This window comes from Carex rostrata, chromosome 33, assembly GCF_964058835.1.
Source record: "Carex rostrata chromosome 33, lpCarRost1.2, whole genome shotgun sequence".
Classification (NCBI taxonomy): Eukaryota; Viridiplantae; Streptophyta; class Magnoliopsida; order Poales; family Cyperaceae; genus Carex; species Carex rostrata.
This window is the reverse complement of record NC_135950.1, coordinates 1215451-1243289: the sequence shown is the minus strand read 5'-3', so window position 1 is coordinate 1243289 and position 27839 is coordinate 1215451. Positions and strand designations below refer to the sequence as shown.

General features: G+C 33.4%; 2 protein-coding genes and 1 long non-coding RNA gene across 4 annotated transcripts; 2 read left to right on the top strand and 1 right to left on the bottom strand.

Moving 5' to 3' along the window:
* Window positions 1-5314: 5314 nt before the first annotated feature.
* Window positions 5315-6165, bottom strand: LOC144548450 (uncharacterized). The gene is made up of 3 exons (XR_013509356.1): window positions 6091-6165; window positions 5926-5978; window positions 5315-5406 (listed from the first exon to the last, which is right to left on the bottom strand). It is a non-coding gene; the product is annotated as an uncharacterized LOC144548450 (long non-coding RNA).
* Window positions 6166-13649: 7484 nt separating this feature from the next.
* NINJA (Putative interactor of JAZ) lies at window positions 13650-16225 on the top strand. 2 transcript variants are annotated; one of them, XM_078297329.1, is made up of 4 exons: window positions 13650-13872; window positions 14590-15104; window positions 15193-15306; window positions 15519-16225. In XM_078297329.1, exons 2-4 carry the CDS (start codon window positions 14597-14599, stop codon window positions 16016-16018), a joined length of 1122 nt encoding a protein of 373 aa, XP_078153455.1. In that variant the 5' UTR covers window positions 13650-13872; window positions 14590-14596; the 3' UTR covers window positions 16019-16225. The 2 variants fall into 2 exon arrangements, with proteins under 2 accessions (XP_078153455.1, XP_078153456.1); XM_078297330.1 differs by having other exon boundaries at window positions 13707-13872; window positions 14590-15085; window positions 15186-15306.
* A 3883-nt stretch (window positions 16226-20108) lies between these two features.
* LOC144548481 (hydroxyproline O-galactosyltransferase GALT6-like) lies at window positions 20109-23413 on the top strand. Its single transcript, XM_078297167.1, has 7 exons — window positions 20109-20937; window positions 21163-21395; window positions 21478-21765; window positions 22233-22361; window positions 22489-22662; window positions 22737-22844; window positions 22946-23413. The coding sequence occupies exons 1-7, from the start codon at window positions 20130-20132 to the stop codon at window positions 23150-23152; spliced, it is 1947 nt and encodes a 648-aa protein (XP_078153293.1). The 5' UTR covers window positions 20109-20129; the 3' UTR covers window positions 23153-23413.
* The last annotated feature ends 4426 nt before the right edge of the window (window positions 23414-27839 follow it).

The following is a 27839-nucleotide window of genomic DNA, read 5'->3' as shown; positions in this document are numbered from 1 at the left end:
ATTAAATTAAATAAATTAGCCGTTATAATTTGAATTCACATTTTAACAATATTTCACATATGAGTTTCAATATATAGAAGATTCAAACTTTCAGGGATACCGAATATCTGATAAGTGTGAACAATTTTTTTCTTCTCTTCTAATTTAGTTATATGTATTATATATTAAGCAAGCACATCAAGTATTACATATCCTTAAAACAAAAAAATTGTTCTTTTTTTGGGACCAAAACCGAGTAAAATTAAGCCAAAGAGTTTAGGATTTTGGGTTTTGGGTTTCTTATTTAGCAACTTTGCTCCAAAGTTTCTTAATAAAAAACCGTTTATAAACTCTGACGTAGCCAAATAATTCGCTGAAATTCTTTCCTCCTGTAATTTATTTGTTGATGTGGCAATTAAGAAAATCTAATTTTAGTTTCAGGAATGTGGGGGTTTATAATCTTTCAGAGACAAAATTTCTAAAAATTAATTAACAGTTATTTAAAAACTCAAAAATTTTTACGAATATAGATGCTCTAAAGAGTTCAGGTTATACGCTTAAAGGAACCGGTACCTTTAATCGGTGATGTTATTCAAACTAAACTTTCTTTTCTTTGGATGCATAATCTTAAGTTCAGATTGTATCCAATTTCAGCAGAAAATTGGATTGAAAGTTTTTATTTGGATATAGAGCCTCTGTGCATACGGACATAATGTACCAGATAAAGGAAAAAATCATGTACTAATATATATATAGAGTTAGGCTGGGGTGCTATGGATAGCATAGAGGCCTCTATGCTACGGCTCAATATTCGAGTTTTCAAAATCCAAACGGTCGATCCGAACCATTCATCTTATTCTCCATATTAATATCTACTTGGAGACCAAATTTTACATTTTTCTGAATTTTTTTACTATTTATTAAGTATTTTACAAAATTGTTGATCCAACGGTGGCTGCACAAAACAGTAAAACCGTTGGATTAGCGATTTTCAAAGTGGCTTAATAAATAGTAAAAAAATTCAGAAAATTATAAAATTTGGTCTCCAAGCAGATATTAATATGGAGAATAAGATGAACGGTTCGGATCGACCGTTTGGATTTTGAAAACTTGAATATTGAGCCGTAGCACGGGAGGCCACTATGCTATCCATAGCACCCCAGCCTAACTCTAGATAGATAGATAGATAGATAGATAGATAGAGAGAGAGAGAGAGAGAGATAGAGAGAGAGAGAGATGGAGTGTGTAGAACTAGAGTGTTCTTAAGTTCACTAAGTTTCTTGGTGAACTCAAATCCAAAACTCATCGAATCTGCTTCAAATGTGAATCTGAACTGTTGAAATTCATTTATCTTACGAGTGATGTGTCTACATGTGAAAATTTTAAATATTTGAATTAATTTAGTATAAAGTCAAGCGATCAAAATTAGAAGGTTAATAAATTAATTTTAATGCATTCATTTTTTGAATATTTTTTGCCCACTTGATTCTATGCAAAATTAATTTCAAAATTATATTTTTTTACGAGGAGGGTTCAAATGCCTCCATTTTTTGTGCCTCCACCATACCTCCATTTTTTAAAACTTGAATAATTCAAAATTTAAAACTTAAAAGTCAAAATAAAACCATTGGATATGATCTATATCATTTTATCTATGCACGTGTAAAAAATTATGACATTTCAATTTTATTTTGGTTGTCATCAAGAGCTCTTGTAAAAAACGTACTAATTTGGATGATTTCTAGACGTTGATTTTTGAACTCATTGATTCACATAAAAACAAAATTGAAATGTGATAATTTTTTATGAACACATAGAGAAAATAAGATAGATCACATCTAACGATTTTATTTTGACTTTTAAGTTCTAAATTTTGAGTTATTAAAGTTTTAAAAAATGGAGGCATGGTGGAGGCACAAAAAATGGGGGCATTTGAACCCTCCTCTTTTTTTACATATAGACGCATCGCTCGTAAGGTAGACGGGTTTTAACGGTTCGGATCTGTTATTTGAAGCCAATTCAATGAGTTTTAGATTTGAGTTTACCAAGAAGTTTGGTGAACTTAAAAACACCCTAGTTTACTATATATATATATATATACAACAATTATTTGTGAGGATAAAATTACTTAACAATATCGGTACCCTGACCCTCGCAAATATTTTTGTCGGTAATAATTAATCATTTCTTTGAAAATAACAATATCTGTAATTTTATCTTCGACAACAGTCATTTTTTATGAAACAAACTAATTTTCTAAACGGTGCATGACACCTCAAATTTGAAAAATCGCCATTTGGTAGGCACGGTGTACAATTCTGATTCAAAATACGAACCCAAATTTGGTGAAAATCGTAATTACCAGCAACTATCCTGTTATATTCCTTCACACATCAGTCTTGACTCTTGAGTAAAAAAGATCGATGTTGACCAAAATTTAGTTCATTTTTTGAATTAGAATTGTACGTTCTGCCAAAATGGCGATTTTTCAACACAATCCTAACAACTAAGGGTGAAAACGGTATGAATATATAATATCCGATCTGTATTCGATCTGTATTTGAAAACTTAGATGTGAATATCTGATATCTGAATATTCGTGTGGATAAGGATACTGATATGATTTTACATTTCAATTATCCGTATCAAAATAGTAGATATATACTATATATTTTAATATAATATTATAAAAAATTATATTATTCACCATTATAATTAAATAAATATTATGAACTTTAACATTTTTTAATATTATTTTAATAAATATCCAATATGATCCAGATCTCTATCCATATCCGTATCTAAAAAATAAAAATAAAAATAAATTATGAATATGATTTTACCACTATCCGCTCCGTTTTCACCCTAATGACAGCGTTTGTTTATTCAATTTTTCCACATATAATATTTGATGGGTTGGTAATTGGCTAATATTTTTGACGAATTGTGTTATTATACATCGTTTAAAATAGTAAATAGTTAACTTTTTTTTTTGGCTTTAATTTGAAATAGAATCAATAAAATCGGACAGTTAAATATTGGCTACCTCAATCAGCATATTCTTGGATTAATACCATGCATGCAATACATCCAGTTGGATTTGTTTGGTTTGTGTTACGATTTATAATTTAATTAGGATTTTGGTCTTGGTTTTGGTTTTGGTTTTGGTATTGGTTTTGGTTTTGGTTTTGGTTTTGGTTTTGGTTTTGGTTTTGGTTTTGGTTTTGGTTTTGTTTTTAATATGATGATCATTTAATTATTTAAGAGGTGGAACTAACCCTGGCCTGTTATGTTTTTAATATGGGTACAAAAAATCAATAGTCTGAAAACAACAATTTTGTAAAATAATTAATAAATAGTAAAAATATTGCAAAAAAATATATAATTTGTTCTGCAAGTACATTTTAATATATTCATCATGCTGAATGGTTTGAATCGACTGTTTAAACTTTGAAAACTTTAAAAATATAGAGTGTTATTCAGTATCACTAAAAAATAATATAAGTAGATCCCGCCTCTATTAATTAATATAAAAAACTGTCAACATCCAATATTCCTCAGTCCACCAAATACACAATCTTTGAATTCAGATCACAAATCAAAATTCTGGCTTACCATTGAAATTAAGGCCACCAACAATATAAGAAAAAGACCCTCTAATTATATGACAGCACCAGTCAATGGACTACTTTTCCAATTTAAACAACTCATAACAAGCATTGAAACAAGTGCACTGCTAACCATAATTGTTCCGCAAATTAATCTTGCAACCTTGGACTTATTTTTCAAATTTGCACTCTGTTATTAGTAGTTCCTATGATTAATATTCTCGTTGGAGAAGTTACTTTCCTCCATCTCTCCATGTTGTTTATTAATTAAACTTTGCTCTTTAATACCTTCAGCTGCTACAACAGGATAAAAAATAATCTCACTTACTTCGTACTGGTGTAAAAATAACTTGGATGATTCTTTTTTCAAACTAACCTTAGTAATTCCCATGGATACCTCTTCTTTGTCTTAGACAGGCATTATAATCCTCTCGGAGACCGATACATCGAAAGAGGAATTAAAGCAATACTTGGAATTCCGAGGAAGATCCTTGTCTTGGACTCGAGGAGTCAGACCTTTTTGACTACCTGCGAGACAGAGCTGAATGTGATGCGATTGATGCTGCATTCCTCTCATCTACCAACCCCCCTGGTCAACCAAGTTCTTCTTATACCAGTTCACCTGCTACTTTCTAGTTTCACTTTCTGAGTAGTTGTCTCAGTTGTTTTATAATTGGACTTATGTAGTGCCTAAACAAACTATTTCCTTTGCTTTATTAGATATCTCCTAATTGCTTCACAATTAGGAAGATTCATATATGTAGTAGTTATCTGTTTTTGAACTCTATAAATGGTTTGTAAGAACATTTGCGTTTCTATGGAAACAGGTGGTATACACCACTTTTATCAAAAAAAAAAAAATTAAAATTAACCTTTGCTAAGTATATATATTACTAGAATTTTCATTTTTTACAAGGGGAGCAAATGTTATTTTCAAACGGAGAAAGGGTTCATAGAAATAAAATCGTCTTTTCTTATACCATTAATACACTACTAGAATTCCCAGTAATGGCAACGGTACTAAGTGGTATTAGCAAACGTATGAAGGGCCCTTGCAATAGAAATTGAGTTTCTGATTTTTTATGATTAAATTAATATAGTTGCAACGGTATTCCCTTACAAATAATCACGCTTACTAATGTCTCCTATTGACCCTTGCTAATGTCTCCTATTCCCCTTTGCAATTAATAAGACCCACCCCAAACACATTAGTTACAAGGGCCACCGTTGCAAATAATTTTAAGAATTCTATTTATATTATTTTATTGTGAAGGTTGTTACTATTTGCAAGCGGCACCGTTGCAAATGTTTTTAGTGTAAGTTTTTATATTATTATATTCGAAAAGACCTTATTATTTGCAAGAGTCACCGTTGCAAAAGTTTTTAAGATGTTGTTTATAATATTTTATTGTGAATGTCCTATCTATTTGTAAGCGGCACCGTTGCAAATGTTTTTTTGAATTTGTTTATATTATTTTATTGTAAAGGTTCTAACTATTTGCATGAGCTACCCTTGCAAATGTTATTAAGATTATTTTATATTATTCTATTGTAGAAGTATAAATACTTTTAATTCCTAGATAGAGAGACTTTATTATTTGAATGGTAAATATAAATATAAATCATAGCAACAGAAACTTTAATTATTTTTTTCAGAGAAGAAATTATAATACAAATTTATATCACAAAAGATACACATATATTGATATTTTTTTATCAAACAAAAATATCAAACAAAAGAAATTAGTAACTTTAAAAAAAATAGAATGAACAACAATATAAATGGTGCAAGAGACTGCTTTTTCCATGTGCTCTCAAACTGCAAACATACAAGAAAATAAAAGTGACTTAAATTGTATAGAAAGAAACAATAATTTCAAAACAGTAAAGTTTTAATGTTACTAGATAAATTTCTAATTTCCATTTAGTACCTACTATATATATTAATTTTTATTTTTGGTAAAATTATTCATCATGACTACTTGCTCCATCAATAGCCTCATGACCCATCTAATTACCATCTAATTACCATCTAATTACTTACCACAGAGGTACCGGTCAGGCCAAAAATTTCATTTAACCATAAGCTTAGAGCAGCATACAATAACTTAAAAGTTCAATAGTTTTTGTAATTTTGGAGCATATGTGAAAGCTGGTTTTTAGAACAAAAGTTTCTAGTGCAAACTTCCTATTAAACCCATAGTTCTCTGCTTGCAACAAATAACAACTCTAGAGGCATATACCCACTTAAATGACTATGAATATACAACAATGATATGTATGAAGAATTATAAATTCAACAAAGTAAAATATATTTTGAAGACAAATAAGGGCATACCTACTTGGAATCACCTCAAGTGATTGTTTCTGAAATACTGATCATTCAATATCCTGTATAAAAAATAATTTCAATTAAACCAACAAGCTTCAAATGTGATCTACTTTACTGTGACTACTACAAAAACGTTTCAACAAAATCAATTTGACATAAATCTCAAGTTACCTTACTAAGCAGATACCAAGGCTCCGTTAGACAATTTAACCCTGGGCGCAGGGAAGATATGATATTTTTATGGGCCTGAAGCACAGCCTAAAAACCATTTCAAAATTAGGTCTAGTTTTCACTTAAAATAATAGAATTTGTCCTAAAAAATGTATATTATCATAATAGACCCTTACATTGTAGATGATAGTTTGATCTTTAGTGTAATCTTTCTATCTTTAAACTCCACTGTGCCTCCATGCAAGTAAAGATTATCTTTACCAACTGCCATGCAAGAATTAATGCGGCAGCATGGCTTAACTATTTGTAAATACAGAGAAATGCAATCTTTCTTTTGATATTGAAAAGTCTAGATTATGAATTACGAAACAACAAAGGACCTGCATATATGAAACATATACACTATCTGACCCATATCACTATCGAAGAATGGTACCGGTAACACAGAAAATTCCCAACACTAACAAATGAAGAAGAAACTTAGACTAGATAACCAAAACTAGCTATACAAACACTAAGAAAAAATGTCAGCTTCAACCTGTTTTTAGTTTTAAATGTATACATAACACTTCTTCCCATTTAGGCATTTTCACAAATACCTTATGTGCAACACATTGTTAGCCTAGATTGATGAAATTGAATTGCCAAATTTTGGTCACTGAATTATACTTGATAAGTTATTGGTGTATGGTTGGCTATTTCCTACATGAGTCAAGTGTGGTAAGCATGAAAGCAAACAAACCGATCATTTTTTTATTTTATTTTGTTCACTCATTTTCACAAACAACTTCAGCACAAAAAAACCAACTAATTTCACAAACAACATAAAACATAATATATTGGGCCTTGATCTTACCGTTCTCTCTTCATCTGATCTCACACCCACCTACTGGACTATATTGTTCCTCCTCTCTTAGGTCCTAATTGTACAAACCATCAAGGCGTTTATCTCAAATTACCAACTCAATATACTCAAGCCTCGGGTTTTATCAAAATTCACACAAATACACAACTAGAACACCAAAATAAGAACCGAAAAGAGAAAAGTTTACCTCTATCGAGTTTATTCCCCTACAAGAAGAAGAAAAAATCGCACTTTTAGGCCTGACAGAATCTACCTCCTTGTTTGCGGTCAATTTATTGGCGAGAGTGATTCAGAGACGGCTAAGTCGTGACCTAAAGGAAAGAGGAAAAGAGGTGGATTTTAGTCGAAATGAGATGGAGGCGGCTAAAGTACTACAAAGCCCTTTAATTAGTATATCAAGACCTCTACGTGACCTGATAATACCTTCTTCCCCAAATTAGTATATCAAGAAAATGAGGGGAAGGATTTCGGAATTCACAACCTCTACGTGACCTGATAATACCTTCTTCCCCAAATTAGTATATCAAGACCTTCTTTTTCCACTTCAAGAATCTCAAAGCCCTTTAATGGAGGATCCCCGCGCTAGCCCGAATCTCAAATCCGTTGGAGATTTAATCTCAAATCGTGAAGTTAAGGGTGGAACGAGCAATACCTGAGAGGAACAAACCCTCGGAGAGATTTCGCTGGCTACGAAGGGGGGAATTTTTTTTTTCTAAGTTATGTTATTGACAGCGAGTTTCTTTCTTCCTTTAGTTTGTCGACAATGATTTGTATATATAAATTATAAATGTAAGGTGCTGCATTAAATCAAAAGTGCTCTGTTATTAAGAACCCCCCAATTTGAGAGGGAATTGAAATACAGCGCCCGGGAACAGCAAATTTGGTTATTATTTTTGCATGACACGTGTCTGGTGCCTACTGGCCAGTAATTTCTGGGGCCCCTGGATCAGTAAGATATGCTCCAGAATAATAATAAGTGGAGTTTAGTATAATTACATGTGCATTTGTAAGAATATATATATATTTGTACATGTGATATTAATTTAGTAAAAGATGTAATAATTATATTTTGTGATTTTAATTATAGTTGTACATGCCATGACTATTTGATCATTATTTATTATTGGTTATTTGCATGAGATGTGAAATTTTCTAATTAATGAAGAAAATTGGAATTCTGTGTGTTGAAAAAAATGATTGAAAAATATTATTAGTCAAATTTACAGGATAGTGAATGTTAAATCGTGTTTTTACGTCTTAATAAGTGATTTAGACACATAAATTAGTATGTTAGTACATGCATATTGTGTTAGCAACTCATATGCTCTACACTTGTCATGCAATAACAACAACAATCGTGCAAGCTAATGAAGAAAGAAACAAACACCTATGAAATTGGCCGATCGGAACCGTTACAATTAAAGATTACTAGCTTAATTTGTCTGTGTAAAAATTTTGTCAAAATTTACGTTGATTTTCACATCCATCAAGCTTACGGAATATCATGCCATCGAATGGCCATAATCAAATCACGACGGATCGAAGCTTAGACATAACCAAATTCAAAATCATTTATATTGTGTTTGTTAAGAGTTCTCCCTTGATCATTTAAAAGTTAACTTTGAATCATTTCAAGAAAAATCAATTGTGGATTTGACAAGTGAAAATGCACGGTCCATATTTAATGACACTAAGACAAGAGCCAAATAATAATGAAATTGTATAAATTTTATATGTGTATGTATATTTTGTTCACATAATATGGTAAAATTTAGTTTTTCATTTTTTGGAATTTTGTGCATATAATTTGGTGTGCAATTATTATCTAATTTGCTACTGGGTTAATGAGAGCCCTCTGATGTGTGATTAAGTGTTCAGATTTAAAAGGAGGCCTCCATTTTAGTAGATCAATTACTTGGGGACATTTTCTCTTAGGTAATACCATCCATCAAGTAGAAATCTGCCCCATCGGGAAGGCTATCTATCTTTCAGGATTCGTGCAACATTGATCAGGCGGCTATACTTAGTACCGCTAATTGTATATTAACTCAGGCAAAAAACGGAGGGGAGTAAAGGGTAGAATGAGTTACAGAGAGCCTTCTGTGTAGGACTTAGCGTTTTTTGAAAGTCCAAATATGAAAAACCCTAGAAACCCTTTTTCTCCCTCTCTAAGAAAAACCCCTCTCCCTCAGCTGCTACGATTTCTTCCTCAGACGCAGCCGCAACTAACCTCACCACCCTCTCTTCTCTCTCTCTAAGCAAAGCCAACCGATCGACCTCCGTCTCAAACCACTCTATCTCTACCGCCGCTCGGACCTCCGTCTCTAACCTGTCCCGCCTCTATCGACCACTCAATCTGTCAGAGATTGAAGGCTCAATCGGTCGGAGATCGTACCCATCGGAGGGATAGGTATGTAGTTTTGTTCACTTAGGTTTTGTAATTTAGGGTTTTGTAATTTAGGTTTTTGTTCATATAGGTTTCGAAATTGATGGTGAAAGTATAAAAAGGGTGTGAAACTTTGTGTTTTTGGTTGGTTATTACTTGCAAGTCATGAACTGAGTAAAGGCACGCAGTGTATACTGTCTTTTGTTTCATTTGCTCATTACTGTTAATCTAAGCCCTGTGGCATGCATGATTTCATTAGTTTTACTAGATGTTGATTAATTAGTGTGCTTCGGTTAATATTATGATAGTTAATTTGGGTCTATATCATTTCATCATAAGTGCATTACTAGTATTAATTTTTATTAAAATCAGTGCACATCTTTTGCACTTAAACTAATCCCCAAAAACAATTTAACGTACTGACTAATATGCATGTTGGTTGATGCTACATATTTTTTAATTTGACAGGAAAGATTTAGGTACGCGGAAGGTCAGGTACATATTTGCTTATTGAAGAGAGCAATTATTGACTTACTTCAATTATTTGTTTTCTTTAGTATATTCATTACCAAGTACATAATATGCTAATTTGGTACCCAAGTGTCTATGATGATTTTTGTATTCAGAATTACTCAGATCTTTATCATTTCTCTACTTAATTAACATTCATTATTTTTCTTGAAACACAAGGTTTATGTGATTTATATGGAAAGTGCTACAAAAGAAGGAAATGAAGTTGGTACCCTTGATGATTCATTGAACCATGACAATCACATGCTTGCTTCTGTCACAATAGAAGGTAAAAGAAGAAAATATGTTGTCTTTGTTCATTTAATAAGGTTCAATTAAAAATTTTATCTTATAAAAGATATATATCAGTGATGTCACTTTTAGCACTTAGAATCCAATTCTAAAAGTTTAGAGATAAATCAGTGATATTGGATTGTCCATCATTATTTTCAGAGAAAGGACAAACAACTCATATATATACATATCAAGGAGGCTTTCGGGGTTTTGCTGCAAAATTAACCCAAGAGCATGCTTCATATTGGCTAGTATGTAAATTTATCCCTACACAGGCTCATACGCTCTGAAATTGCAATGTTTCAGTTATGTACAATACATTCATTATTACTACTATTCAAAATGTCATAACTGGGTTGATATAAAATCAACGAGTACTTTTTTTTAGACATGTCATAATAGGGGATAAATTGAAATTGCAATGTCACAGGCTTCACTATGTTTCATATATAGGAATAAAATTGAAGTTTGATCTGTTCATCTATTTGATCTGTTTTATGCTAAAATTGTTTAAAATTACAAATGCACCAAGATCATTGTTTGATCTGTTTTATACAAATACCCAATTAAAATTGATTTTTTTTTCTATATGAATTTGTTTGATCTGTATTTAATATTTTGATTGTTTATTTCATTAGGTATCTAATTGCAAAGACTATCTTGAGCGTTCTTAAATGCTGCTTCTGATGATTGGTGCTAATGGAAAATTTCAGAATTATGCAACTAATTTCTTGACTGTAATTTATTTTGTAAAAATTGTTAATGGGTGGTCGATGTATTTTTTGCATATTTAAAAGTTCATTTAGTACCGTTGTTGTAATTTAGATTGGTACAATGTATGATAATTGTACTATGTTGATTAATGTTTATTAAATGTTATCTCTATATTTCAATGTGTTTATGTAAATTTGGTTCAATGGAATTGTAACAGCTTGTTGGGTTGGTATCGGGGTGGTACCAGATTGGTACAATGAGGGAAGATTATAGAATTAGAGCATGCAAAAAGTATTAATGATGTCTTTGCAAATAGTCAGGTGGGGCCCACGTTTGTTAACCTTGCTAATAATCTGGTGGAACCCATGCATGACATCCTTGCAAATAATAAGTGGGACCCACAAATGATATCCTTGCTAATAACTAGGTGGGACCCACGAGGGACATCCTTGCAAATACTAAGTGGGGCCTACGATACATATGCTTGCTAATACTCAGTTGCCCATGCGGGACAAAGTTTTTGCAAGCGTGCCTTTTTGCAACGGCTGCCCTTGCGGAAAGTCTAGGGAAATGTTTTAGCAAGCGTAAGCGCTTGCAAAAAGTCAGAAATTGAGTATTTGCATGGAGGTTTAAAGCAACGGTAGTTATTGCAAGCGTAGCGCTTGCAAATGGCGTTTTTGGGACCTATAGCAAGGGTAAGCCGTTGCAACAAGCCCAATCCTACCGTTGTCATTACTGGAAATTCTAGTAGTGATAATTTTCAACTGTAGGCTCATAGAACTAGTAGCGAATGGAAATCCCTGTTGTCCGCCCATGAAAATATTTCCTATCCGTTCTTGGAAATAATTTTGCATGACTTTTGACCCTCCAAACAGATCAAATATTATATTTTATTGAAAGTCCATGAAAATACCTCGTACCATGCGCATGGAAATAAGATGAAAGTACTGAGATATTTTATTTCCATGAGCTACGTACCCTTGAAAATATTTTGTTTATTCAGTTTATATTATTTTATATTGAAAGTTTCTAAAAATACGACCACTATGCACATGAATGCAGACCACAACATTCAAATGATTTCCATGCATAAATTTGGCACAAAATTTATTTTTTAGATAGTTTTCCTTAAATTGCCGAGCACTAAATCTATTCTACACTTGTGGTTTTTTTTTAATAAAACTAACTAATTAAATTAGTTTCCTAAAATCTGTTTTTCTATTTATGGTTTATAAAAAAAAAATTATAATAGGTAGGTAAAAGGTTATGCATTTTGACCCATGTAACCCAATTAAGCCCATTTATTACTCCGGAGAAAGCCCAATAACCTCCAGAACTACAAGTCCACGATAGCCCATACAGGGTGATTGTGCCGTGTCGCGTGTCTATTTATCATATGCAGCTGTCGGCTGACGTCCATAATTTCACAGTGCTCCGTGTCTGTCATTAATAGATGAAACGTGTCGGAACCCTTATTAACTTGCCTTTGGCAATTCACACGAGTGGGAAAAACGAAAGGCAAATTTATGATTTGATGTTGATAAGAACGGAGACCCGGACAGTGCTCACGAAATCCACGTGCTCCTGACAAATAATAATAAATGTTTTCTCTCCATTTTTTGTGGAATGGACACATCCAATGCCATTTAATTTCCTTACCATTGAATAAGTAAAATTCTGAAATTCGGTTATTTTAATCAGAATTATTTAAGTAAGCGTTGTAAGATCACCAGCATGTGTATGTATTTTCAATCAAAATATTCAATATAATGATAAATTATTTTTATTGGATCTGTAAACTTGTACAGTTAATTGTGAATCCTACCTTCGTAGAGATGTAAATGAGCGCTTATAAAATTCATAATAGATTTGTTTGATACTTAGGTTAGAAAAATTATTGGTTTTTCAATATTTATTTTAGTTCCTACCAAAACACATGAGTTACATTCACGAGGTTAATCTATTCAACAATTTTTAATTAAACTCAAACTAATCAATAGACTAATTTGGTACTTAGATAAAATATGCTAATGTCGTAGTTGATTTGTATGTTAATATGTTATGAAAGTCTATGTGTAGTAAATACTATGTAAATTTTAAACTTATATTGTAAATGGAAAAACAGTTGACAGATGTATAAACTAAAAAGTTTGCAACAAATTTTTGTTTTAATATTTAAGGATAATTCTGTTTTTGTATTTTAAAATTCTTCTAATTAATTATATTATCTTAGGATTCAATAATTGGTTGTGTTTTTACTAGGTCAATGGAAGACAAAATCTACTATCAATAAAAAAAATTATCAAATTGAGAAAAACTGCTTAAAACTGGAACATAAATTCCATTTGTTTCAAATGGAGAGCAACAGAATTAGATAAAAACATAAATAAAGACTCATCAACCTGTCCCCCTTTAGCTGCACCCCGCTCAAGAGTTGTAGATATGGACCATATGGTCAATGCAATTTCCCAATGTCTATTATTAACTATAAAATAATTATTTGTCAAATATGTAAATTTTCTTTAATTAATAAATAATTGAAGACATAAAATACTGACTCAATAAAACAAAAAAATATTTAATTAAATAACAGGAATAAAAATTAGCAGCTGGTCCAACAAATCTCTAATGCTATTTACAGAGCAATTATAGTTTTATGCAGCGCACAAACCATATACATTGTCGTTTGATTCGTTAGTTCGTGCACTGCATGAAGCTAAAACCACTCTGTTAAATTCTTATGAGCCGACAGACCCATCTTCTCCATCCTCTTAATTATCTATCAAAACATAATACTTCACATCACACTGTCTTTCTTCCCCCAATCTCTTTCCCGATCGACAATCCAATCGACCTCTCCACAATCGGTAAAAGGTTTACTCTGAAAACTCAATCAGTAGAAAGTTACTTCCGATTCAAGGGTTTTTCGCCTAAAACGAGTCCAGTTGGTTTCGAAAATCGCCCGAGAATCCGATCCTGCGCTGCTGATAGATAGATCCTAATTTCAAATAAGGTATTTACAAACAACAGAAAAAAAAAATTTGTTTTTGGTAGGGTAAGCTATGTAATCCCCTATTTTTTGTTCATGTTAAATGTGAGAATGCGAGTACCAATCTGCCATTTTTATTGCATACTTAATTTGTCTTTCATGGTTCACTTTGAATAACCCTAACTAAGAGTTGATAATTCATAATGAAAATTTGTTTACTATTGTGCTATGAGTTCTCTAAACTTTCATGATTTGTTCAAATTGGTATATGAACCTAAATAATAGGCCATGTTTGGTTGTGGGTTAAAGTTATGATGGCATAAGTTGCTTATTCTCAAGTCAAAAAACAAAAATAAGTTGCTTATTCCAAGTTATGATGGCATAAGATATTCTTGTTTGGTTGTGGGTTAAAGCTACATCATTGGTTAAACATGAATAGGTGGGTTAATTTAAGAGGAGAGACGCGTCATAAGTTATGTGACCTAAATAGGTGGGTTAATTTATGACGGCATAAGTTATTTCTTATGCTATACTATTCCATCACACTTTATCCATGTTTGGCAGCATAAGTGCAGAATGAGGTACTTATTCCATGACTTATGGCACAACCAAACATGGAACTATTTAAAGAAAAAAGGAAATAGGACTTGGTATGAGTCTATGACCAAACTTTTAAAAAAAGTTAAGGCGTCACTGTGTAAATTTGCATTCTACTTGTTAATCAAAATTTGAATGATGCAGTTGTAAAATGGATGACGAAAATGGACTTGAACTGAGCTTGGGTCTCTCTCTTGGTGGGCCCAAATCAAACTCTAAGAAAGTCTCTGACACTTCTTCTTCAAACCCTAAACCTGATGAAGGGAGCTCAAGCCGAAACTGCACTCCTAGCACAGCTGAATTTTCATTCACTAACATGTTCCAAAACAATAGCAAACAAACCCATGAATTGATATCAGATGAAGTAAATGTTCCAAAAAAGCACAAAGGAATTGAAAATTCAAATTCAGTTATTATTGATTTGACCAAGAGCTCGCATCTTTCTATTAATACTGGCGACGGGTCCGTAGGGGAGAATGATGATGTGGCGGAGTCTGATTCGACAGATGGGTCAAACTACAAGCCAAGTGATATTAAAGGGGGCACAACTGCAACTGGAGTTACTGTAACTCATTTTCCCTCTGGCGTCCCTATCTCATTTCATACCATGAATAACAATAATAACAATAACATGGTAAATGTGAACAACGTAAGTGATCGTTTAATGTGACATTGCCTTAATTGAGTCAGAATTAAGAAATCCAAATTAAATTTTTGAACTGTGATATTGTCTGGTGCAGCTGTCAGCAAGGGAGAGACAGTTGGCATTTGGTTATAATTCGGTGCAAATTCCTACACTTGAAACTAGCCCAGTATGGCCATATCGCACTAACATGGAAGAGGATGAAAGAAAATCTCAAGGTAATCTCTTTAATTCTGTGTGTGTGTGTGTGTGTGATTCATTCATATCATAAAACACATTTTTATGAAAAGTACAATAACCAAACTCAATTGGACAGTTATTTCAAAGTTTAAATCTTTCTCAGCCCGACTTCTTTAATAGTTAACTAGGCTCAGTTATTATTTTGCCGATGCCTTGTTGACATCTTGTTTCTTTTAATATTATACTGAAGGATCGGTACAAGCATCCTATACATCATCACAGGTTGTTGCATTTGACAAAAAAACCCAAGAACCAAACAAAGAAGCCGCGTCATCCTCTTCCCACCCTGACATTAAACAAAACCCTAATACAAGTCATAGCCAAACCTACCTCTCAAAACCACAAGAAAACCCTAATCCAAATCCACAAGAGAATAAGGGCCCGATAAGGCGTGGCATTGGGTCAGAGATACAGTTTGGGGGGTCAGGTTCACGCCCGGATCTGCCTTGGGTCACCACTACCGGGTCAGGTCCCAATGCAAAAACCATATCGGGTGTTACCTACAGGTATGGCCCTGCCAAAGAGCAGCTTCGCATTGTGTGTGCCTGCCATGGGACCCACTTGTCACCTGAGGAGTTTGTGCACCATGCCAGTGCTGATGTGGCAAATTCGGAGAATGCTAACAATAACAATAATAATGGCATTGGGAATGTTAATCTCGCCCCGGCTTCTGCTCAGAATTTGTTATAGGAAACTGATTTCTATAAACTCTAAATTCTATGAATTGAGGGAGAGGGGAAGAGCACTTCAGTGTTATTTGAAGAAAAATGTGAGTAGATTGCATTGGTGGTATATAATTTATGTTTGTAGGGGGCTTATGTGAGATGTGTCTTGTTTTATAGGGGCTTACTGATACTTCTTTTACTTCCGAAAGCTGTTTAAATTGGATTTTAAACATGTTCATGCTATTTAGTGTTACTCAGTTCATTTGATTCTGTATGGGATGTATATTTTTATTTATTTTTTTGTTTTTTTGGTCTTCTTCTATTAATGGAGAATTGTAGAACTTTGATCTTTAGTTCCTATGTATTGCTTAAGCAATGCAACAAGTAGGTTGCATTTATATCAGTTTTCTTTTTATTATTTGCTTAAACAATTGTTGATTAACAATATAATTAATTTATGTGGTTAATTCTGGCAACGACTGAATTACAAAATGTATTGTATCAAAAGGAACAATTGATTGCTAGAAGAATACACTATTAAAAAAAAAAGGCATTGTTGTTATTTTCTTTTGGCTTAGAAAGAACAGTTCCAGTATTAATTAATTTGATTTCCATTGTTAATTAACATATGCACAACGAGGAACAAAGAAAACTGGATACAAAAGAACCCATTTCATAATAGATAAGCCCTGAAGGAAGCAATAAAAAGAAAAAAAATATATATAAAAAATTAGAAGTTTGCAAAAAAAAAAAAAGCACTAAGAGACCAGAACTCTCCCATATTTGCATTAGAAGAAAGTAATGCTACCAGTGGTGGATGAAGAAGTGAAGTATTTTGCTGTTTGTGTGAATCTTTTTATTACAGAGTTCTTTTCGTATAAACTACTTAAAGTTCAGCTGAGATAGATAAAGAAGTGGATATTTTGCTGGTTTTGTGAATTTTATTATTCCAGGGTTCTTTTCACATAATCTGTTTAGGTTCAGCTGTGACCTGTGATACTTTTCTTGTTATGTTTTGTTGAATGTTGTCTGTTGTTTTTGTTCATGTGATGGTATTATCTTGATGACATGTTAGGTAGATGTTATTTCTTTTGTTTTGTATTTGGTACTGGTCTCATAAACATTGTAAAAGGCTTTCGTTATATTAATGGAAATCAGTGGGATTCCACTTGTATAAAAAAAAAAAAAAAAAAAATTAGGAGAAAGCAAAACAATCGGTTACAAAAAGATAGCAAAAATCATAACCCTCCGTTCCATCATGTTTGTTTCATTTGTTAGAAATTTATTTGATCGCCTTTCACATTTAAGTAACATTTTTGGACGAGATGATAATAGCTTGTCAAAATTTGTTCAAGTTTGAATGTGAGAAAGATAACTCTAATAAAAATGGTGACCTTAGATGATATCGGTCGTTTGTGATTTGGGTCATATGGCCCAATTGCATATACGGGCCAATTGGGCCTTAAGTAAAAATAAATAAATTTAAAAACAAAAATACGATGCCTTGGATGTTTACATTTTTGTTTTTTTGTTTAGATTTTTGTGGTTAACTGATGATTGAGTGCTGATGTTGTTGTTTTTTTTGTGTGTTGTTTAGTGTTGGATGTGAAAATGGTATACTGAATACTCTGTCGACATGCATTTTGTTTAGCAGTTCAAAATGATGCTAGTGAAACCTTGTTTTAAGAATATGTGTGAGTAGCTCGTAAGGTCTTTGGTACATGACTCTATCATTTTTTAGATCATGTTTGAGCCTCAATACAGGTCAAATATAGGATCATATTTTAGAAACTCACACATATTCTTAAAATAAAATATTATTATGTATATGTAAATAAAGCCTTGTGTTTAATTTTCTTCATTCCTGTTCTTAAATAAGAGGAAAAGAAGATGAATTCCGTTCAATTTGATCCGACCAATGTTGTGCAAATCTCTTGGAAACCTAGGTATGTATGTTTTTTTTATGATATCACTTCTCACAATAGAAATTCATAAAGTAAAGAATTGTGGATTTTTTTTTCTTTTTTTTCAGGATATTTTTGTACAAGGGGTTTCCGATCCATCCAAACATACTCGTGAAGGAACAGTGAGAATAGTGGGAACAGCGAGAATAGCGAGAATAGTGAGAACAGCAAGAACAGTGCTATTCCGGTCCATTCAAACATACTCAGGAACAGTGAGAATAGCGTTGTTCTCGCTATTCCTACAAAAACATGGAATAGCAAACTACTCTCTCAAATGTTCAATCGTTGTTCTCGCTATTCTAAATATTCAATTCAAACAACATTCTGAGTAGCTTTGAGTTAGCGCTATTCTTAAATAGTAGCTATTATGAGTAGAACTAGGGTGCTCTTAAGCTCACCAAAGTGTTTGGTGAGCTTGACTCTAAAACCCATCAAATCAATTTCAAATGACGAATCCGAACCGTTGAAACCCGCCTACCTTACGTGTGATGCGTCTACATGTGAAATTTTTAAACATTCGAATTAATTTAGTATAAAGTCAAGCGGTCAAAAAACGTTCAAAAAATGAATGCACTAAAATTAATTTATTAACCTTCTAATTTTGACCGATTGACTTTATACTAAACTAATTCAAATGTTTAAAAATTTCACATGTAGACGCATCACACGTAAGGTAGGCGGGTTCTAACGGTTCGGATTCGTCATTTGAAATCGATTTGATGGGTTTTAGAGTCAAGCTCACCAAACACTTTGGTGAGCTTAAGAACACCCTAGTTCTACTCTAGCTATTATAACTATTATTAACCTCCTATTCTCAACAGTAGCTATTCTAGCTATTCTCTAGTGCATCCAAATGTTTATGTAGGAAAGAAGAAATTGGTAAAATCAACAGTAGCTGATAACGAATCGGGTGAAAGCATTACGAGTGAGGTTCGTACCAGTTCCAGCATGTTCTTATTAATTCTGATATTTATTTTTGTTTGTTAATTAATCAATTCTGATGCGCAAGTGATTGGTTTTCGTGTGAAGGATGAAATTGTTGCTAGAATAGAGGATCGAATTGCTGCCTGGACATTTCTTCCTGAAGTTATTGTATTATTTTTCACATAACATCCTCAAAATGGGATTAACGCCTTTATATATTTATTTATTTAATTACTTCCTACTGTAAAAAATTGCTGCATCAGAAAATGCCGAGTCGATTCAGATATTGAGGTACCAGCACGGTCAAAAATATGAGCCGCATTTTCATTTTTTTTTTCAAGAGCTCCTCGGGCCAGTCAAAGTCACTGACATCTGACATCTGGGCCCGCAAAGAGCTCCTGGGGCAATCTTTGTCTGTGACTTTGACTTTGACTGTGACTTTCACTGTGGGATCCGTAAGAGTCGTAGATAGATTTTGGTCAACCCTTAAAAAAAGGGAAATTTCATTAATACCCTTCAAAAAGTTCAAAGTTACGTATTTCTCCTCTGAATTTTATATTATAATTTATTTATTTTTGAAAGAAGTGGTAAAGTCACCAATTTCTATTATTTTCATTATTTTCTTATTTTTTAGGACTCATATTTTTCTTATTCTTGGCTACATTGGATTGTTCTATGAACAGAAATTAAACATCTTGATTTTATTATTCTTCAATTTGGATTGTGCTTGACATGATTTCATTTCTTTATCTGACTCAATGTTTTCATAATATTAATTTCCAATCTCTTTGTGGTCGTAACTTTTTCTATGCTAGGAGACTTGTTCGCCGATCTATTAATTTATAGTATAGGCACTAGGGAGTTCAGATCATCTAAAGTAACTCAATTTTTGAGTTCATATCTGGACCATCCGATTTAAATCGAGCCGTCAGATTAAAAGAGCCCCGGCACTCTACCTTGGATCGGATTGACCGGATTCGAATCGGACGGTCCGGATATAAACTCAAAAATTGTGTTACTTTAGAGTATCCGGACCCACAATAGGAAGCAGCGGGAGATATCTCAACTTTTGCGTGACCAACGTGTCCGGTGTCTATTCGGTGATAGCGCAGGGGCCTGTATTATTTGTGCTTTGAGATTCGTGCAGAACTTATTTAAACGGTCAAAATTTTCCGCAAAGTTTGAGATATCTCAGAGGAAAGGAATTCCAGCAGCGGCACCTCTTTCGTCAATCGTCGGTCGCGGTCGATGATTTATTTCATTAATTTATTAATTCATAGTATAGGCAGCACGCAGCAGGCAGGCAGGCAGGCCATGAGAATGAGAAAAGGGACGAGGCGATCGCTGCAGCTTCTGGCGTCCCTCGCCCTTGTCTACCTCTTCCTCGTTTTCTTCTTCGAATTCCCTTTTCTCTCTACACGCCTCTCCATCTCTAACGATCATCATCATCGTTCCTTCTCTATGAGAAGTGCTCTTTTCGAATCTGTCCCGATCCCACCACTCAAACTCAAATCCCTCCGTGTCGGCGTGTCCGGTCTCGATTTCTCCAAACTCAACACCACCTCCTCCTACCTCCACCGCACCGCCAAAGACGCCTGGCGCATCGGAACCAAACTCTATAACCACCTCAACAAACATCCTTCCTCCGCGTCTTCCTCAACAAACCGAACCGAAGAGCAGTGTCCCCATTCCGTCGTGCTCAGCGGTGCTCAATTTGGTTCTAATGGTAGACTTATGGTGATCCCTTGTGGCCTGACACTCGGGTCCCACATCACGTTAGTAGCACGCCCGTTCGCTGCACATCCAGAGTACGATCCGAAGATCACTATTTTAAAGGAAGGAGACAAGGCTATCATGGTCTCTCAGTTCATGTTTGAGTTGCAGGGGTTGAAGACTGTGGATGGAGAGGATCCGCCACGAATTCTTCATTTCAATCCTAGATTAAAAGGGGATTGGAGCAACAAGCCTGTAATCGAGATGAACACCTGTTACAGGATGCAGTGGGGTCAGGCTCTCAGATGTGAAGGATGGAAATCCAGGGCCGATGAAGAAACTGGTAATTACACTACTTTATCACTGGCTTTACCAATCTAAACCCACCCTACTAAGTACTAACTAAAATTTAAACAAAACAAGGTCCAATTTGGTACCGCGTGATCCGAAATTTGCCTTGATTTTTCTTGTTATTGTGGATTCCTTGTGAAGAACCAACTCCAACATTGCTGGTACTACCCACTATAGCTGCAATTTTGGTTTTGAATCTTGAGTTTTGGTGGTGCAGTGGATGGCTTAGTAAAGTGCGACAAATGGATCAGAGATGACGATGACAGGTCAGAGGAGTCCAAGACAAGTTGGTGGCTGAACCGTCTCATCGGCCGTACCAAGAAAGTCTCCATTGATTGGCCGTACCCTTTTGCCGAGGAGAAGCTGTTTGTTCTAACCCTCAGTGCTGGTCTCGAAGGCTACCATATAAATGTCGATGGCCGTCACGTCACCTCTTTCCCTTACCGAACGGTATTTTCTTACAATTGCTGGCATGGGTTCAACCATTCTTGATTTTTCCTTGTGTCATTTCTTTTAATGCTTTTTATTATAGGGGTTTGTGCTAGAGGATGCAACTGGTTTATCACTAAATGGCGACATAGATGTGCAGTCTATATTTGCTGGCTCCTTGCCAACATCTCACCCGAGCTTTGCTCCTCAAAAACAACTTGAGATGTCGCCAGAGTGGAAGGCCCTGCCGCTCCCTGATGGGCCTGTCGAGCTATTCATCGGCATTCTCTCAGCCGGGAACCACTTTGCAGAGCGCATGGCCGTCAGGAAATCCTGGATGGCCGGCACTCAGAAATCCCGGTATTTTGTGGCCCGCTTTTTTGTTGCCATGGTAATTCTTAATTCTGTTTCCCATTTTTTTTATTTCTTTATTATATTTGTTTGACCCTCTAATGTTAATTCAGGTGGATGTGGCAAATTATACTGTGAGGCATTAATGAAATAAAAATGCACCGTTTTAATGCCCTCACACAGTTGCAGTATACCAAGTTTAACCCTGGATAAGTATAGATGTTATACAGAACCTTTGTCTTTGTTTTCCTGGTTTTATTTTTGAAATAAATAAATAGTTCGTGGTGTTTCTTCCCTTGTTTAAATGAATGTGGGAAACATGGTTATAAATGTAACTTTTGATGTCTATACGGTATTCTTGGTGTTTCCCGTGTTTTGTGGATACATATAATATTTTGAGGTTCTTCTATACAGCCTCTTTACTAAAAAAAATAAAAAGGAAGTGCTATTTTAGCTTGTCTTGATTAATTCATTTCCTGTAATGCTTTTTATGGTCCATGGGAGTAGCATGGGAGGAAAGAAGTGAATGAGGAGCTGAAAAAAGAGGCTGATTATTTTGGTGACATAGTAATAGTGCCTTTTTTGGACAGCTACGATCTTGTTGTACTAAAGACTGTTGCAATTTGCGAGTATGGTGTAAGTTCAAGCACTAACCCTTTTCTTTTTATACAAGGGTAGTTTGGGAATTCTTAAATACCATGTTAAAGAGTGTATATCTGATTATTTCGTTGTTTAATAAAGCTTGGATCTTATATGCAACCAGGTTCATGCAGTCTCTGCCAAGTACATAATGAAATGTGATGATGATACGTTTGTGAGGCTTGAATCCGTGATGGCTGAGGTCAGAAAAGTACCTGCCCATAAAAGCCTATATATTGGTAACATTAATTTCTACCACAAGCCTCTACGAGAGGGTAAATGGGCTGTCACTTATGAGGTAACCACAAACTCTTACTATCATTCATTCATTTGTTTATTTGTTTTTATTATTTATTTATTTTATTATTGTAGGAATGGCCAGAGGAAGAATATCCTCCCTATGCCAATGGTCCAGGCTATGTTGTATCATCTGACATTGCGTATTATATCGTGTCGGAGTTTGAGAATAGTAAATTGAGGGTACCCATTTTCTTCCTAACTTTTCTTTGCTGTTTTCTGATGTCTGATTAAATATTTATTTTTATATAGTATTTATTTTTTGTTATTTTGTGAGAACTCAGTTGTTTAAAATGGAGGATGTGAGCATGGGGATGTGGGTCGAGCAATTCAACAGAACCCTACCAGTAGAATACATACACAGTGTGAGATTCTGTCAGTTTGGTTGCATAGATGACTACTTCACAGCACACTACCAGTCACCTCGTCAGATGCTGTGCATGTGGGAAAAGTTGCGTACTGGACGGCCCCACTGTTGTAACATGAGATGACACTACAGAAGCTTCTAGAACATTCTAGATTATCAACAGACAAACTGTATGTATAGCCAGTCTATAGAGGTTTTTGGTAGATTATTAAGCAACCCTATCTAGGAAAAAAAAATCCATCAAGTTAAATATAGAGGCACTTTTCAGCACTTGAATCAATTTTTGATCAGTTTAGTGGTAAAACTGAAAAGTGCTCTGGTTAATTTAACCCTTTTATATTTGATCAATTTTTGTTTACATTAATTTTGGATGAGGGTTGTTCAACTGGAAGGTCTGTTTTTTTGAGTAGATGTAGAAAAATAGGATTCTTTTTTATTAGAAAATGTGAAAAGCAAATCAATGGGCATTGATATGGTGCACCCACAATAGCATGGATGATCGCATCAAATTTTGTAATAGAAATGCTCATAACTTTGCATAGCTTGATTTCAAGCTCGTAAATGAAACGTTCCTCTAAGAGGCAAGCTCGCAAATGAAGTCATTTTCATTATTTTAATTTTGTCTGAATCATGTTGTCAAAAGCACTACTACAAATGCTTTTGTGATGAGCTGCTTATTTGAAGTTAGACTCAATTTGGGATTGTATGCAGGTTGATGTGGAATGTGTTTATATTTGCTTATTATTTTGTTGGTTCTTAGTGATTTTAAATGTCATGATGTCCATTAACTATTACTGACTGACTGGGAATTAAGCTTGATTTCAAAATCTCCCCTTTTGTTAAAATCAAGCTTGCCCATAATCAATTAGGACCATATTCTACAGATGAAACCTCTTATAATGTGTATTTGTAGTTCATAGAAAGGATGGAGGAAAATATAGAGCAATGTTATACATATGTTCTACACAAGGTCTGATATTCTTTTATTAATATTAGTCGCATTGGCCCAGCAGAGAAGCAATCCTTTAGTTTCTCAAAAAAAAAAAAAAAAAACCACAGTAAATGCAAATGTGATAGAGACGAGATTTTACTATAAATTATTATTGGGAGCGACTTGGTGTTTGATACCTCAAGTCCTGAAAGTAAAAAAAAAATGCTCAAGGTTATAATTTACTATACTTTTGTCACAATAAGGCTATAAACAAAATGTCACCAAGACAATTAAGATAGTATTAAGAATTTGAAGCCCAAGAAAAGAAAATGAATGATAATAAATCAATATGTTTGTGCTCTAATTGAGAGTAGAGGAAGCAGAGGTCAAAAGAGGAAAACTTCAATCAATACTTTTTCATTCAAAGAAATTAGGGGAATGGTACCAAACATCCCTGTATGAGTTATTAGTTATTACAAATGACAGCTGCTCTAATTAACTCCACTACTAAGTAATCTATCTTTTAATGGTATTTGTGCATGTAAAAGCCGAAGATTGTCAATAGTATCACAGTCAAAACTAAATCTATTATAATTAGTTCCTCACTTGAAACAACATATAATGTTAATTTTACAGTTTCTTTGTTAGTGATGTATCTTTGGAAACTTAAATTTCATGGAAATCTTTGTAGACTAAAATTTCATGGAAAAACTTCAGCTGTATATTATATATGCATTCCTTTCCGTGTAAATTTCAGCATCCAAATCAATGCTGAGTGACCATAAATTTTTATTTTATGTTGTTTTGCTACGATCAAAGTTCACCAGTCTCTACAATATTATATATGTATTGATCGATTAATATATAATTCATGATTGAAGAGGATTCAATTACACCATTTTTAATTACTTGATCTAGTGACTAAGATAATGTCCTTCTTATGGAGACTCGTGATATTTTCTTCAAGATATTAATTTAAAGTTTAAATTTTTATTTCTTGCTTCAACGATAATTTAGAATAGAAATCAATGCGTCTTGCTTCTTACTTCAACGATAATTTAGAAAGAACAGTTCCATTATTAATTACTATGATTTCCATTGTTAATAAACTTGTGCTGATGTTCACAACAAGGAACAAAGAAACTGGATACAAAAGAACCCATTTCATAATAGATGATCCTGAAGGAAGCAGTAAAACAAAACAAAACAAAAAAATAAAATAAAAACAAATTGCAATTAAACAACACTATGCAATTCATTATCTCCCATATATGTATGTGATTGATTGAATTAGGAAAAAAAAAATGTAAAACAACTAGCTATAGAAAAATGAAGCAAAAATCATAAACCCTCCGTTCCACCATGTTTGTTTCATCTGTTAGAAATTTATTTTGAACGCCTTTCACATTTAAGTACATTATTGGACGAGGTGATAAATCGCTTGTCAAAATTTGTTCAAGTTTGAATGTGAGGAAAAGATAAAAATCATTTTCTTTTTTTAGTAATATAACTTCAATAAAAATGGTGATTTTATGAGAACTATTATTTGGTCTAGTAACAAAAACAATATCTTTTGTGTGAAAGTTCACACGTTCGAAATTCAAATAGACAGATAAAGAATCTCTTTTAGAATATTAAACTAGTTAGGTGACTTGATTTTTAATTTTATTAAAATTAATAATAATAATAATTAAAAAAAAATGGTGACTTTATATTTGCCAACCTTTAGGTGATAGGTCTCATTTGTGATTTGGGTCATGTGGCCCAATTGCGTTATACGGGCCTTAAATTAAAAAAACAATATATATAAAAAAAATACAATGCCTTGGAGTTGCAGGCCGATGTTTCAATTGAATTCACATCCAATGAATACCTGAGCTGAGGTGCAAGTAATAAAATTATATATAATAACAACAAGAGAACTGAGAATGGTTGAAATGTCTTCATTTTTTGTGGCTCTATCGTACTTTTATTTTTAAGAACTTTAATAATTTAAAAGTTAAAAGTCAAATTAAAATAATTAAATATAATCTACATCATTTTATCTATACATGTGTAAAAAATTATGACATTTCATTTTAATTGTTATCAAGAGCTTGTAAAAACGTATTAATGTGGATAATTTCTAAACGTTGATTTTTCAAATAATTGATTCACATAAAAACAAAATCGAAATGTGATATTCTTTTATGAGCGCATAGAGAAAATAATACAGATCACATCTAACAGTCTTATTTTGACATTTATGATTTAAACTTTGATTTATTAACGTTTTTAAAAATAAAGACATTGTGGAGACAAAAAATAAAGGCATCTGAACCCTCCTCTAACATCAATTAATGAATAATTTGCAACACAACTATAACTATAAATTATTCAAACAAAATGATTTGCAACACAACTATAACTATAAATTGTTCAAATAAGATGTAGATAGATACTAGTGTGAGATCAATTGGCGCACTAGTCTTGGGCAATTAAAAATGATGGCTATGTATAAATTAATAACAATACCGTTACCGTAAGTATTTTAATTTACCAACCATGACTTGAATGGGATATATGGGGTACAGGGTACTATATACGGTAAGATTTAAATGAGAGAGAATTATAATAAAGAGAGGAGCGCCACACGCAACACTTACCAGATTTAATGCTAATCAGAGAAAGTCACCGTAGAACAATAATAGTTGCATTTAATGTGGAGCCTAATTAGCGCACTATCTAGCTGACAAGAGAATCTATTATACAATTAAATATCCTAGGATATATTTATTAGAGTAAAGCTAGCGTGTGACATGCTCACCAAGAAAGTTTGGTGAGCATAACTCCAAAAGTATATCGGATCGACGTCAAATGTCAAATCCAAACCGTTGAAATCCATGTACTTCATGAGTGATGCATATACATGCAAAATTTTGAAAGTTTCGAGTTTATTTGCTACACGGTCAAGTGGTCAAAGAAATGAACATTTTATTATAAGTTATTTTATATATTCAATTTTTATTATTTCTTTGACCACTTGACCGTGTAGCAAATAAACTCGAAACTTTCAAAATTTTGCATGTATATACATCACTCATGAAGTACATGGATTTCAACGGTTTGGATTTGACATTTGACGTCGATCCGATATACTTTTGGAGTTATGCTCACCAAACTTTCTTGGTGAGCATGTCACACGCTAGCTTTACTCTATTTATTATCCCAATGAAGTGGCTTATGTTTGCTATAGGAAATATTTATATTTTATAGATGTTTCTCTTAACAAATTAAGCTCCATATATATATATATATATATGAGTAGAACTAGGGTGCTCTTAAGCTCACCAAAATTTTGGTGAGCTTAACTCTAAAACTCATCAAATTGATTTCAAATGACAAATCCGAACCGTTGAAACCCGCCTACCTTACGTGTGATGCATCTACATGTAACATTTTTAAACATTCGAATTAATTTAGTATAAAGTCAAGCGGTCAAAAACGTTCAAAAAATGAATGCACTAAAATTAATTTATTAACCTTCTAATTTTGACCACTTGACTTAAGAGCACCCTAGTTCTACTCCTATATATATATATATATATATATATATGAGATGGGCTATGGTGCATTGCAATGCATAGGCCATGGTGTGCATTGGACCATAAATCACTGATTCAAAGTCCAAATGACCGATCCAAACCGTTCATCTTGTTCTCCATATTAATATGTGCTTGGAGACCAAATTTTATATTTTTTGAAATTTTTTTACTATTTATTAAGCCACTTTGAAAATCGCTGATCCAACGGTGGCTTCTGATTTTACTGTTCCAAACAGTCACCGTTGGATCAGCGATTTTCAAAGTGGCTTAATAAATAGTAAAAAAATTCCAAAAAA

Excerpts from the sequence above, each read along its gene's own strand:
- NINJA (XM_078297329.1), top strand. The coding sequence starts at position 14,597 with ATGGATGACGAAAATGGACTTGAACTGAGCTTGGGTCTCTCTCTTGGT. Across the intron at positions 15,105-15,192 it reads TGTGAACAACGTAAGTGATC|CAAGGGAGAGACAGTTGGCA; the intron begins GTTTAATGTGAC and ends TGCAGCTGTCAG. Across the intron at positions 15,307-15,518 it reads GGATGAAAGAAAATCTCAAG|GATCGGTACAAGCATCCTAT; the intron begins GTAATCTCTTTA and ends ATTATACTGAAG.
- LOC144548481 (XM_078297167.1), top strand. The coding sequence starts at position 20,130 with ATGATTTATTTCATTAATTTATTAATTCATAGTATAGGCAGCACGCAG. Across the intron at positions 20,938-21,162 it reads CAGGGCCGATGAAGAAACTG|TGGATGGCTTAGTAAAGTGC; the intron begins GTAATTACACTA and ends TTGGTGGTGCAG. Across the intron at positions 21,396-21,477 it reads CCTCTTTCCCTTACCGAACG|GGGTTTGTGCTAGAGGATGC; the intron begins GTATTTTCTTAC and ends TTTTTATTATAG.